Raw genomic sequence first — 15,000 nt, 5'->3', positions numbered from 1 at the left:
AGAAGCACATACATACATACATACATATATACATACACACATTAGGAGACATACTTTATCAGTTACGCACATAAGAAGCTTACAGACGTCCAGTACATACACGCTCACAGATATCGATTAACACGTACATACAGACGCACACGAGACATTACATTGACTCGTGCGTACATGAGAAATATACATATATACATACGCAAGCACAAATACCCATAAACAGTCACGTAAACATTCGACAGGTATACACAAACATACGTAGTTACACACACACACACACACACACACACACACACACACACACACACACACACACACACACACACACACACACACACACACACACGCATTCATAAGTAAATATACACATAGTCATAATAGGACTGGTACACATAAGCACATACACCCAGGAAACACACAGTAAACGCATATAACCCTCCAAATGTTTAGAAACTCATGTAAAAACTCATTGAAACACATACACACAAGTACACATGCATGATCGCGTTTATACATACGTGTAATCAGAAGTTTTATCGCACTTACACACACACACACACACACACACACACACACACACACACACACACACACACACACACACACACACACACACACACACACACACACACACACACACACACACACACACACACACACACACACACACACACACACACACACACACACACACACACACACACACACACACACACACACACACACACACACACACACACACACACACACACACACACACACACACACACACACACACACACACACACACACACACACACACACACACACACACACACACACACACACACACACACACACACACACACACACACACACACACACACACACACACACACACACACACACACACACACACACACACACACACACACACACACACACACACACACACACACACACACACACACACACACACACACACACACACACACACACACACACACACACACACACACACACACACACACACACACACACACACACACACACACACACACACACACACACACACACACACACACACACACACACACACACACACACACACACACACACACACACACACACACACACACACACACACACACACACACACACACACACACACACACACACACACACACACACACACACACACACACTCACACACACACACACACACACACACACACACACACACACACACACACACACACACACACACACACACACACACACACACACACACACACACACACACACACACACCGTCTGGTCTTTCTTCGTGTGTCAGTACAAGGTTGAGAGTATGCAATTATGTAGTTTTTTTTTTTTTCCACAGTTCCTTTAATTATGTCTGTGAGTGTACTGTGCAGTCCTGGTCAGCAGTCCATTTGCACTGCCTCGAAGCTTTGTCAGAATCTACTTATACCTTACTGTACTACTGAAGAATAATGAGTTGAGGATGTCCCTTCCTTCCTTCGGAACCCTAAATGCGTTTAAATGAGATCCTTCTTAGTTAATCAACAGTAATGAAAATAGTAATATTGCTTCATTAATTTGAAACCGAAGATTCTCTGAAACGCCTGCCTCATAGTCAATGCGCAGAGGATGTTAGACCCTCATCAGATCGTGTTGACCTGTCAAGAATAATCAGTTGAGTTGGTAATCTCCCTTACTTACATAAAACCCTAACAAACCTGATAAGATCTTGCCACACTAATCAACAATAATCAAATAAATTGAAACCTTGCTTCACTAGGTCGAAACTTTAGAGGTAGTAAGATATCAAGACCGTTTGATAACATAATGCTCATGATAATCAGATGTGTAAAGATTGTGTCATTGGTTCAGAACACTAGTAAATGTAATGAGATCTTGTTAAAATGATCAGCAAGTTTCAGATTTGTACGAATGTAGTTTCACTGGTTCGTATTATTTCGGATCACAAGTAAACCTAATGAAATTTTACTAAACCTAACAGTAATCAAAAGGTCCAGACTCTGGCTTAATAGGTTCATATTAGTTCAGAACACCTGTATACCTAATGGGATCTAGATAAACTGATGAACCTAACTGAGACAAGTCAGAGTCCAGCTTCTTTGGTTCGGAACCAAAGATGCGTAACTGATGTGAAAAGTGTTGAATTTAAATGGTGGTCCAGTTCCGTCAGGCGAAAACAAACTGAGTACAGCAAACTTAATAAGATGTTGTTAAATAATCAACTTGGTTTAGATGACTGGATCTCTGGCTTCACTGTTTCGAAGCCCTAGTTGCAGTAGGGTGTCAAAATCCAACGGAACTACGCTAAACTACTTAATACAATAGTATGGTTCGTGCTCCATTAGTCCGAAACTCAGGTCAGTCAAATGACATCTTGTTAATCTAATCAACAGACACTAAATGAATGGGACTCTGGCTTCATTGCTCCGAACCCCTAGGCCTGGAAATGGAGTGTTGACCGTAACTGTGGCTAACAATGGTGGGTGTAAATGGAACGATGGACTGCTGGGTCAAACTTTTAAAATACGGAAAGTTTGGGATCGATGGTGTTTGTGTGTTTGTTTGAGAGCAGGGCCGCGTGATAGGTATTGGAGGGCAGGGTTGGTTGTGTTTTTGTCTGTGTTAGGGGAGCTGTGTTTTAGAGGTGTGTGAGGGGTGAGTCGTGTTTTTGTGGGGGTAGGCGTGTTTATGTTTATTTGTATAGGGAGATTTGTGTTTGTGTGAAGTTGTGCTTTTGTGTGTGTTTGTGTAAAGGGAGTTTTCCTTGCGTGTTTGAAGGGAACTGTGTCTTTGTATTCACGTGGAGAGATGTGTTTGTGAAGAAGTTGTGTTTTTGAGAAGGGGTAGTTTGTATGTGTGTGTGTGTGTGTGTGTGAGAGAGAGAGAGAGAGAGAGAGAGAGAGAGAGAGAGAGAGAGAGAGAGAGAGAGAGAGAGAGAGAGAGAGAGAGCTCTGTTTTTGTATTTTGTTTGTGTTGTTTTCCTGTGAAAGGGTAGTTGTTTTTCTGTGTATTTGTTGGAGAGGGAAGGGGAAGATATGGAAAGATACAGGGAGGGGAAAGGTAGGGGAATATGCAAAAGAAAGTTGTATATCTTTCATTTTGGAATATGTATGTAGATATTTTTTTAAGAGGTGTTACGTCACCAAAGCCACATAGAAGACTCATTGACTGAGGTTATGAAAAATGTAGCAGCTGTATATGTGGGTGTATAAGGGGATTATTCATACTGGAGAATGATTGTTGTGCATTTTTCAAACTTTGTATAACAGGTATCATTCTCTCTCTCTCTCTCTCTCTCTCTCTCTCTCTCTCTCTCTCTCTCTCTCTCTCTCTCTCTCTCTCTCTCTCTCTCTCTCTCTCTCTCTCTCCCTCTCTCTCTCTCCGATTTTTCTCACGCTCTGTCACACCGCACAGTACTATGTCTCGCTGTCACACTCCATTGTAGTCAGTCTCCCTCTCTCTCTCTCTCTCTCTCTCTCTCTCTCTCTCTCTCTCTCAGGGTGGACTATGTAATTTTTATCTCACGACATGACGCAACGAAAACATGAATAATAATAATAATAATAAGCAAAATATACCATCTTATTTCTACACGTTCTCGGCTACGTATTATGATCTCCTTGACTTCCTGCTTTTTTTTCTTATTTTTCCAGTTTTTAATACATATTTTCCAAAGATTTGATTTCATTTTATATATATACATTTTATTTTTTCTGAGTTACCCATTTTTTTGGCCTTATTAGATTCGGTAATTTTTTTTTTTTTTTTTTTATTTTTTTTTTTATACACGGAGCGAAACTTGGCCTTATGATGGTACACCCTTTTCTTTTATTTTTGCTGTGTTTGTAATTCGGTATTGTCTTAGTTTTTTGTTTTTGTTTGTTTTTGCAGTGTGCGAAGACGAGGTTGAACGTTTAGAAATTTGCCACCGCCCTCGTCTAATTCTCTTCATTATACACAATACTGCTGTGAAAAATGCTGTGTGAGGAGTATAACCGCGAGTCCCTGAATTGTTTTGTTATTTTCTCAGCATTCCATCATAGCACGAGTCACAGAAATGCCGCAGAGTTTCAGAGGTGCCGCTCAGAACGAAACACTGCGGCACAGTTTTACGTTGATTGCGCTGTACTTTTTTCGTCACAGCACGGGAGTTTCAGATTTGCTGCATAGTCTGATCACCGCACAGACTGTCAAATGTGCTGCAGCGTTTCATCACAGCGAGGTTTTTCACACATGCAACTCAAGACTCATTCCAGCGAGGATTTCTTTTTTCACCTGTGCTAGTCTCATTGCAGTGAAGAGTTTGACACATGCAACACAGTCTTATTGAGGTGGGGAATTTCGTACTATGCTGCACAGAGCTTGAGTACAGTTAAGATTTTCACATATGCTGCACCCAGTTTGATCATAGCGTGGATTTTCGGTACCGCTGCACAGGATATGATCAGCACAGCACCGTTTAACTAGGAGAGTTTTGGTGGATGCTGTAAAATCGGGAGAACTGCTTCATTTTCCTCCACTTGTCAGCATCGTAAAAACATCAACAGCGTTATCCTGACAGAGTTACACCATCTCGAACAGCGTTAAACAGCGGTGGATGTGAACAGCATAAAACACCTCTTTCTGACATGGAGTGAAGCATAATGAAACAGCAACAGTCTGTCCCTATGTCTGATCCACGTGGCTTTGTAATACTACTGTGGCCATGTAAACAGCACTGTATATGTAAAGTCCTCCTGAGTCCAGCCTCACAGCATAGAACAGCATTAAACACATAGTCACTCTCGCTGTAAACCAGAATAGAGATGTTTTTACCTGTCAGAGGCCAGAGCTTCATTTAGATACAGTACTCTGGTTACTGTGGATACTATCAGATTTTTTTTCTCAACTGGACAAAACCCCTGTCTTCTATAAAATTATGGAAGGTGAATCCTGGCTTACACTATATAATATTATTTTTTTAAACATTTTCACAAGCCATTTTTTTTAAACGAGCATTTTTTTCAAGAGTTTAATTAATGCCAATGGTAAACAGGGAGCTAGACTCACTGTTCTTCTTTGAATGCGACCTATAAATATTCTGTAGCTGCCAGATACATTTTCCTTTCCAGTCTTATTGTCTAAGAACTTTGGGAATGCCAGACATATTGTTCCCTTTCAATGTCTAGGGATCACAAAACTCTGAAAATGCCACAGAAATGATTATGCTCAAATTTATTGTCTACATATTCCAAACTTCTAATGCAGTGACACGTGTCCCTTTTCAATGCTTTATGATTCAAAGCTTCAATATGTCAGACTTTTTTGTTTTTGCCACATTTTCTCACTGTGTTTTAAGATTTTTTGAAAGCCACACATTTTTTTTTTATATGTCCAAGGATTGTCATTATTAGGATATACCAGATACTTTTTGTATCTGGTTGTCAAAGAATCACAAAGTTTAGGAACAGTAAGACATTTTTCTCTCAGAAGTTCTTGAAACGAATCCCAAAGTTCTTAAAAACCTAGACGCTTTTTTTTTTTCTTTCAGTGGCTAAAGATTTTAAGATTTGAAAGAGCGAGACATTCTTCACTTCTCAAGCTCGTTGTATAGGGATCCTAGAGTTCTGAGAGAGAGACATTTTTTTTTTCGTTTCAGAAGCTAGGTGTCAGTGAGATCCTGTAGTTCTGAAGTAATTAGATAACACTTTCCTTCCAGACTCATTGGCTAAGGATCTCGAAGTTCTGGAACAGCAAGACACAATGGGGGTTAAGAGTCCCAGAGTTACATGAAAGTGAGACACATTTCATTACACTGAATCACATGGTTCTGAAACAGTGAGGTACTTTTTCTTTCAGTAGCTCAGTGTCTAAAGAGGCAAGGGTTCTAGATCAGGGAAACTCATTCATCTATAGCAGCTCAGTGTGTTGAAGCTCTGGAACAGCAAGACACTTTTTTATCCATCAAAAAGTTCCGTTTCGTTAAGGGAACAGTGGCATACCCTTTTCCTCCCCTCAGTATTTAAAGGTCTCAGAGTTCCCACACACAAGAGACACATCTTTCTTCTCAAAAAGTTCAGTGCCATAAGATTCAAGAGTTCCAAAGCAGCGATAATTCCAAGTTCCATCAAGTTCAGGGTCTCAAGAGTCCTGGAATGACAAGAAACACTTTTTCCCTCAATATCTTAAAGGTCCGAAAGTTAAAAAACACAGAGACATCCTTCCAAAACACAGAGACACATCGTTCCTCTTAAACTCAGCGTCTCGATAAGTGTCCGAGGTGTGCCAGAGCCTAGGTGACCCTGCCGCTCCTGGAGAGTGTGAGTGCAGCGTAACTCAGCAGTAGGGGTACGCAGGTCAGCAGGGGGAGGGAAGGGGGCGGCTGAGGGGGGCAGGAACTTGTATGCATTGCTGCTGGCTCCTCCGCTGGAAAAAGTAAAGGGGATTATTAGAGATGGTTTTGTTATCATTGAAATTTCCCACATCCCTGTGGGAATTTTTTTGTTTTTGTTTTCGCCAATATTATTATTATTATTATTATTATTATTACTATTATTATTATTATTATTATTATTATTATTATTCTAGGGAAAGTCTAAATCGCTACCATTCGCATACCGTTTGAACTACAGCTATCATTCTTTGCCATATTGCTTCTGACAGGATCCGGAAACAAAGAGACGCTAAAGCTCAAGAACCGCTAAGTTAGAGGGCTGAAAATTTGATGGCATATACCTGGGACATGGCCAGAATGCAGTGCTTTATATAGTCCAGATCGGATCCTTATTCTCTGAAATCGCCTATCGTCCAAAATTTTGGACTGCTCCTGTAGACAAAAGAAGTTACCTGATTGTACGTGAAAGAATAAAGCTAGAGCCACCAAACTTGGTGGACTCAGATATTATTATTATGTCTGGACGTTGCTACTCCTCACCCTGTCCTAGCGTGGGAAAGGAGATTCGGATAATGATGATGATGATGATTTTTATTGTTATTATTATTATTTTGTCCTCATCATCATCGATGTACGTACAGTAGGCGTACATAATGCTTTTAAAATATTCCACAGTGGCAGTGTGACGCAGTAAAGGCACGGTATTCCGTCGAGATGAAGGCAGTGAAGGTATATAGCGTGAGAGAGGCGGAATATTAACTTTTTCATAGTGTAATAATGTAAGAAGCCGTACCTTCGTTGGCTTTATAGGCTTTGTAACACCTTTCCCGCATGTAATTTGGTTCGCTTATAACACGTCAGTATTTCCTTGCGTGTGTATAATATCTTTAGTAATTTCGTGCACGTCTGTAATATCTCCTTACCCCTTTGACGACGAGGGGCTATTAATTTAACTGAGATCTAGTTGTTGCAATCAAGATGGAACGATGGCAATTTGAGTCAGGTTAAAGACAGTAGGAGTATGGCTTAAATACGATGCTAACTATGAAGAAGTGCCGTGGAAACGATGCGGAGCCGTAGTATCATCTTTTTTCTAATAACTCTCGTGACCTAAGCTGCAAAAGGACGAAAATTAGGCCAGGTTAAGGTGGAAGGGGTATAGTAGAGAGGAAGTGTTAGGCAGCCCCCAAGTCCATGAATTAACGAAATCCAATAAGACATCGAAAGAAAAAGGAAGAAAGTAAAATGGTATGCACGAAAGGGGGAAAAAATGAATGGAAGCAGGGTGAGGAAATTGGAAATCCAGAATGTGTGTGTGTGTGTGTTTGTGTGTGTGTGTGTTTGTGTGTGTGTGTGTGTGTGTGTGTGTGTGTGTGTCTGTGTATATGTTAAGATATGAAAGTGGAGGGAGGGCGGGCATTAGAGTTTATTTAAGTGTGTTCGCATAGTCAGGCCAAAGCTAGAAACCCTGCTGTCAGAATGTGCTGTGCTGTGCTGTGCTGTGCTGGGCTGTGATGTAAGAATTGCTGTGCTGTGCTGTGCTTGGCTGTGATGTAAGAATTGCTGTGCTGTGCTGTGCTGGGCTGTGATGTAAGAATTGCTGTGCTGTGCTGTGCTGGGCTGTGATGTAAGAATTGCTGTGCTGTGCTGTGCTGGGCTGTGATGTAAGAATTGCTGTGCTGTGCTGGGCTGGGCTGTGATGTAAGAATCGTTGTGCTGTGCTGTGCTGTGGTGCGCTGTGCTGTGTTGTACCTTGAGAATGCGCGGTGCTGTGTTGTGAGAATGCTGTGATGTGCTATGAGTGTGTTGTGCTGCGCTATGCTGTGAGAATGTGTTGTGCCGTGCTATGAAGTTGTTATAATGTGCTGTGCTGTGAGATTGTGTTGTGCTGTGGTGCTGTGTTGTGAGAGTGTGCTGTGCTGTGACAATGTGGTGCTGTGTGGTTCTGTGCTGTGGGATGCTGTGCGAGGAGGGGATGGTGTGGTGTAGTTATCAAGGAGTAGTATATTTGTTGGGAAATGCCCTCCTTATCTAGACATGTGAAGGTGTGCTGCAGTACGCACACACACACACACACACACACACACACACACACACACACACACACACACACACACACACACACACACACACACACACACACACACACACACACACACACACACACACACACACACACACACACACACACACACACACACACACACACACACACACACACACTCATGTATATAAATATGTATGTCTAAATTTAATTACTTCAAGCGATTAATATAGTTTTGAAAACATAACTTAGCTTAAAAAATAATTACTCATAATATATATTATATTTTAGACGATGGTTCTCTCTCTCTCTCTCTCTCTCTCTCTCTCTCTCCCTCTCTCTCTCTCTCTCTCTCATTTCTCTACTTTTATTCTTTGCCGTTCTTTCTATTATTTGTTAATACTTTTTTTTTTTTTGCATCTCTCTCTCTCTCTCTCTCTCTCTCTCTCTCTCTCTCTCTCTCTCTCTCACACACACACACACACACACACACACACACACACACACACACACACACTTATGTATATAGATATGAATGTATGCAGAAGTAATTATTTCATTCGATTATTACAGTTTTCAAAAGCTTACGTAGCTTAGAAGTAGTCACTCATAAATAATATGGTAGACGGTGGTTCTCTCTCTTTCTCTCTCTCTCTCTCTCTCTCTCTCTCTCTCTCTCACACACACACACACACACACACACACACACACACACACACACACACACACACACACACACACAAATATATAAATAGGATGTAAACACAATAACACCTGATATTGTGCATTGCGAATTCATACAAGATTAACAGACTATTCAGAACCTACGTCATATTTACCGGTGTATATAGGAGCGCTGTATTGGAGCAAGAGTTCTGTATATTCACAAACTTTGCTGTGTATACGCAATATTAGCACGTAACTTTGCATGATTCAATAGACGCTGCGTGAATGAGGAAGGAGACACACACTTAACTCTCAGTATGCCTTGAGGGTGGGTGGGTGATGTGGGTGGGGTGGGTGGGTGATGTGGGTGGAGTGGGTGGGTAGGTGGGTGATGAGGTGCGTGGGTGCGGTGAGTGAGTGGATGGGTGGTTGGGGTGTGGAGTGTGATGAGGTTAGTGAGTGCAGTGGGTGGGTGAATGGGTGGTTGGGTGGGTGAGTGATGTGCTGAGTGGGTGAAGTGGATGGGTGGTTGGGGTGGGTGTGGAGGGTGACGAGGTAAGTGAGTGCAGTGGGTGGGTGAGTGATGTGGTGAGTGGGTGTAGTGGATGGGTGGGTGAATGTGGAGGGTAGGTTTATAAATGGGGTACATGAAGGTGTGTGGGTGCAGTGGGTGAAGTGGGTGGGTGGATGGGTGTGGGGGTGTGGAGGGCAGGTTTTATAGATGAGATACATGGAAGGACTGCAATAGAAGATGGGAAGAAAGGGTGTTTTGTCTGGAAGGGGTGTCAGTCAGTGAGGAAGGTGGATAGTGGATGGATAGAGGAGTGATACGTGTGGGTCTGTAGGCGAAACAAATGGGTCTGGTTGAGAGGATAAGTAGTGGGGTAGGAGTTCAGCGGGTAGTCAGGGTGGATTGACTGTGGAGTGGGTGGATGGTGGGGTGAGCGTATGGATCGGTTAATGTGGGTGGGGAGAGGGTGGGGTAAGTGAGTGGGTGGGGTGGGTGGAGTAGGTTAGTGGATGAATGGTTGTTTTGGTGGACTTATTTTGACGTGAACCCAGTAGATTGCAGTCTGTTACTTTTTTCTTCAGTCAATCAGGCTTCTTTCGGGGGATAGGGAGGGAGCTGAGGGCCGTTTGAATAGCCGGAAAGCAGAACTGCCCGGTTATATAGGTGCCACCACGTGAAGGCATCCTCCATCACCAAGAATATGAGTGGAATGGGTATGTGGATGAAGGACTGAGAATATGGCTGCATGGCTGGTTGAATGGATGGCGTGGATGAATGGAAGAGGTGATTACTGATAAGGGTGAGTGAGGGAGAAGGATTAGTGTGTTGATGAGTGAATAGGGAAGAGGGATGAATAAGCAGGATCGGTGGATAGGTAGGAGGGTTGATTGGGTGGGAATACAGGATGCGCGGAAGGGTGGATAGGTGGGTGATTGAAAGGCTGGACGGGTGGAGTGGAGAATGAATGCATAGGATGGGTGGGACGGATGATTAGATGGGTGCAGAATGAATGAATAGGAAGGGTGGGTGGATGGGGTAGTTGGTTTGGAGGGCTATGTGCGGAAGGGTTGATGATTGGATGGGGTGAAAGGCTGGGTGGGTGGGTTGAAGAATTAATGAATAGGATGGGTGGGTGGGATGGATGACTGGGTGGGTGGTTTAGAGAGTGGAGTGGGGAATGGATGAGCTAGATCGATGGGTGGAAAAGGTGGGATGGTAGCTTACTGGCTGAGTGAATGACTGGGTGGGTGGAAGGGTGCATATTTGTGTGGGTGAAGGGATGGATGGGAGGATAAATAGGATAGGTGGGTGGGATGAGGTGGGTTGTTCGGGGGATGAATGAGTGGAATGGGCAGGGTGGGTGGATGAGTGAGTCAAGTTTCAGTGTCTGGATGGATGGAGAAGGTGGGTGAATGGGTGGGATAGCTGAGGTGGGTGAGTGTGCAGGTGGGACAGGTGAGGTGGATGAGTGTGCAGGTGGGATAGGTAATTTGATGTGGTTAAGGCTCGCAGCACTCAAAATTGGGCTCTTCAATAACCTCTGTAAATTCGTTCCCTGAAAGGACTGAAATCGTACCTATCAACATCTGTCTAGTGCTGTTGGGTTCACGAGTCACAGGAAAAGGTGTATTCTAGGTGTGTAATCCACGTGTATTCTAGGTGTGTAATCCAGGTGTATTCTAGGTGTGTAATCCAGGTGTATTCTAGGTGTGTAATCCAGGTGTATTCTAGGTATGTAAGGTGTATTCTAGGTGTGTAATCCAGGTGTATTCTAGGTGTGAAAGGTGTACTCTAGGTGCGGAAGGTGTATTCTAGGTGTGTAAGGTGTATTCTAGGTACGTAATCCAGGTGTATTCTAGGTGTATATGGTGTATTCTAGGTGTGTAATCCAGATGTATTCTAGGTGTGTAAGGTGTATTCTAGGTGTGTAATCCAGGTGTATTCTAGGTGTGTAATCTAGGTGTATTCTAGGTGTGTAAGGTGTATTCTAGGTGTGTAAGGTGTATTCTAGGTGTGTAATCCAGGTGTATTCTAGGTGTGTAAGGTGTATTCTAGGTGTGTAATCCAGGTGTACTCCAGGTGTGTTCCCTTGAAGTAACAGATCCAATGGAACTTAGAACACGAACAGAAACCTGGAAAATTAATAGATTCGATTGATTAACTGATCCACCATGAAAAGTTGTTATTGTAGTAGTAGTAGTAACAGTAGTAGTAGTGGTGGTAGTAGTGGTAGTAATAGTAGTAGTAGTAGTGGTGGTAGTAGTAGTAATAGTAGTAATAATAGTAGTAGTAGGAGTAATAGTAGTTGATGTTGTTGTTGTTGTATAATTTTGGTGTATTTGGCTGAGCAGACCCATCAAACACAGGTAAACAACTGCTTCTGTGGGGCCTTCCTACATGTACAGTACAGTACAGTGTAGCGATCCAACAACCCCGTGCAACAGACAGCGCCGCACCACGGTCAGACCAGGGTCCTCCCCACGGTGAGGTGCAGGGAACAATGAGGTGGTTTTGCTCCCGGGTGGACGCCACAGTTGCTCCACCCAGGGTACACAGAGTCACCACGTGAAATGTAATCTAGTAACAGATTTAACAGTATTTTAACTCACCTTCAAAAAGCAATTCCAGAGTACACTAAATAGCCTATAAAAAGACATTACGTGACTGGCCAAGAAAGCCGACCAGACTGTAGATAAGAATACTGAAAGAGGAAGAAAACTAAGCAGAATAAAGTAAAGAAGAGAATTATTTTAAGAGTACGAGTCAAGTTACAGTGATTAGAGCATAGGCTTTAATGATGATGGTGATAAAAATGATGATGATGATGATGATGATAACAACAACAGCAATAATAATAATAATAATGATGATGATGATAATAATAATAATAATAATAATAATAATGATAATAATAATAATAACAATAAATGTCAAGCAACCTTGCTAAAAGACGTTCTCGGGCTGTTCAGACTCTCTCTCTCTCTCTCTCTCTCTCTCACACACACACACACACACACACACACACACACACACACACACACACACACACACACACACACACACACACACACACACACACCTCCCTACACTCAGGTACACACGGCAATTACACTTTCATTTCTTGGTAAATGGAACAATCTGCCCTTGTATTTTGTGTCTGGGGTATGTTTGTATATATAATGCATAGGAGTTAAATTGCTGGCATTCTTTAGTATTCCTGTTTATTATTTATTAGTAATGCTCTTAATTATTTATTTTATTATGATAGGGTTAGGCTTGGTATGCATGGTTGGGCTTTATTGGTGTTGTTTTGGGGTTTGTTATTTTTGTTATTACTGTTATTGTTATTATTGATTTTGTTATGATCAGTTATTGTTATTATTATTATTATTATTATTATTATTATTATTAGTAGTAGTAGTAGCGGTAGTAGTAGTAGTAGTTTTTCTAGTACTAGTAGAGTGTAGTAGTAGTAGTAGTAGTAGTAGCAGTAGTAGTGGTAGTAGTCGCAGTAGTATTTGAGAGAGAGAGAGAGAGAGAGAGAGAGAGAGAGAGAGAGAGAGAGAGAGAGAGAGAGAGAGAGAGAAGGAGAACGAGATAGAGAGTAAATTAGATTCTGCCAATGAGCTCTATTCGCACCACTGACGTCTACGCTTCCGATTCGCACCCGTGACACGTACCGTAAAACTCAACCAGTAACTTTGGTAATGGAAATCAGGAGAAGCTATTAAAGTTGTACCGCTGAGACAAATTAAAAGAAATGATGTGGTACTGTGAGTGAGGGTGGTACTTTGAGATACGGTACTTTGAAAGGAATGGTACTTAGGGGGACGGTACTTGTTCCATCCCTTTAAATTCCTCTACTATCCCTTTAAATTCCTGTACCATCCCTTTAAATTCCTGTACCGTCCCTTTAAATTCCTGTACTATCCTTTTAAATTCATGTTCCTTCCCTTTAAATTCTGGTACCTTCCCTTTAAATTCCTCTACCATTCCTTTAAGTTCCCATATCGCCCCTTTAAATTCCTGTATCGTCTCTCTCAATTCCCGTTCCTTCCCTTTAAATTCCTGTATCGTCCCTTTAAATTCCTCCACCATTCCTTTAAATTCCTGTACTGTCCCTTTAAATTTCTAAACTATCCCTTTAAATTCGTGTATCATTCCTTTTAATTCCTGTACCGTCCCTTTAAATTCTTGTACCATTATTTAAATCCCCTGTACCAAGCCTGTACCGTAAATAAAACCTCTTGTATCGTCCCTTTATATTTTTCTACCGTATCTTAAACCCCCTGTACCATCCCTTTAAATTCCTGTACCGTATATTAAACCCCCCATGTACCATCCCTTTAAATTCAATGTACCGTATCTAGAACCCAAAGTACCGTGACTTTAAAGAAGATACAAAACAGAGCACTATGTAAATTTTAAACACCTGTACCATACTAAATCCCCCTCCCTTCAACTCCATTACCGTTTCTTAAATCCCATGCTTAACCCTGTGTACCGTACCTTTACATACATTAAACCCGTGTAATCTACCTTTTATAAGACGTGTACCGTTCCCTTTAAATAAGTTAGGCTAGCTTTAACCCCGCGTACCTTACCTTTAAATACGTGTACCATATCTTTACCTATATACCTTCCCCTAAATCCAGTGTGCTTTCCCTTGAGCCCTGTGTACCGTACCTTAAAACACTTGTATCATACCTTTAAATACCTGTACCATACTTTAAACCCGTGTACCTTACCTTTCCTTAAAAACTAAAAAACTACCTTCCCTTTAACCCCGTGTACTGTACCTTTAAATACGTGTACCGTCTTTAAATACGTGTACCACAGCATTAAACTCATACCATGCCTTTAAATACGTGTACCATACCTTTAAATACGTATACCATATCTTTAAATACGTGTACCATACCTTTGAATACGCGTACCATACCTTTAAATACGTGTACCGTGTCTTTAAATACGTGTACCACAGCATTAAACTCATATACCATCCCCTTAAATACGTATACCATACCTTTAAATACGTGTACCATCCCTTTAAATACGTGTAACATACCCCTAAATACGCGTACCATACCTTTAAATACGTGTACTGTGCCCTTAAATAAGTGTATCAAACCTTTAAATACGTGTAGATACCTTTAAATTCGTGCACCACGCCTTAAAATACATGTATCATACCTTTAAATACGTGTACTATGCCCTTAAATACCTGTACCATACCGTTAAATCCGCCTGCCGTACCTTTAAACCCAAATACCGTCCCTTTAAACTCCCTCTACCTTCCCTTTAACCCCGTGTGTCGTACCTTTAAATACGTGCACCGTAATGGCCGCCTTGCCAGTGTTGGATGGTGCACACTGGTACCGTCCTGAG

At 41.9% G+C, this 15,000-nt stretch overlaps 1 protein-coding gene across 1 annotated transcript in view; it reads right to left on the bottom strand.

Moving 5' to 3' along the window:
• Positions 1–6,289: 6,289 nt before the first annotated feature.
• The window catches only part of LOC145391026 (zwei Ig domain protein zig-8-like), a 168,891-nt gene continuing 160,180 nt past the window's right edge, over positions 6,290–15,000 (bottom strand). Inside the window, exons 5-6 of the mRNA XM_080265759.1 lie at positions 14,933–15,000; positions 6,290–6,423 (exon numbers count right to left, since the gene is read on the bottom strand). The exon at positions 14,933–15,000 is cut by the window's right edge and continues 101 nt beyond it. Of these exons, the coding sequence (XP_080121885.1) occupies positions 6,290–6,423; positions 14,933–15,000 (202 nt within the window). The remainder of the gene's footprint in view (positions 6,424–14,932) is intronic.

This window comes from Coenobita brevimanus, chromosome 16, assembly GCF_032717465.1.
Source record: "Coenobita brevimanus isolate Jiangsu-jjx chromosome 16, ASM3271746v2, whole genome shotgun sequence".
Lineage (NCBI taxonomy): Eukaryota > Metazoa > Arthropoda > Malacostraca > Decapoda > Coenobitidae > Coenobita > Coenobita brevimanus.
The sequence above is the reverse complement of the archived record's forward strand: the minus strand, read 5'-3'. Positions and strand labels throughout refer to the sequence as shown.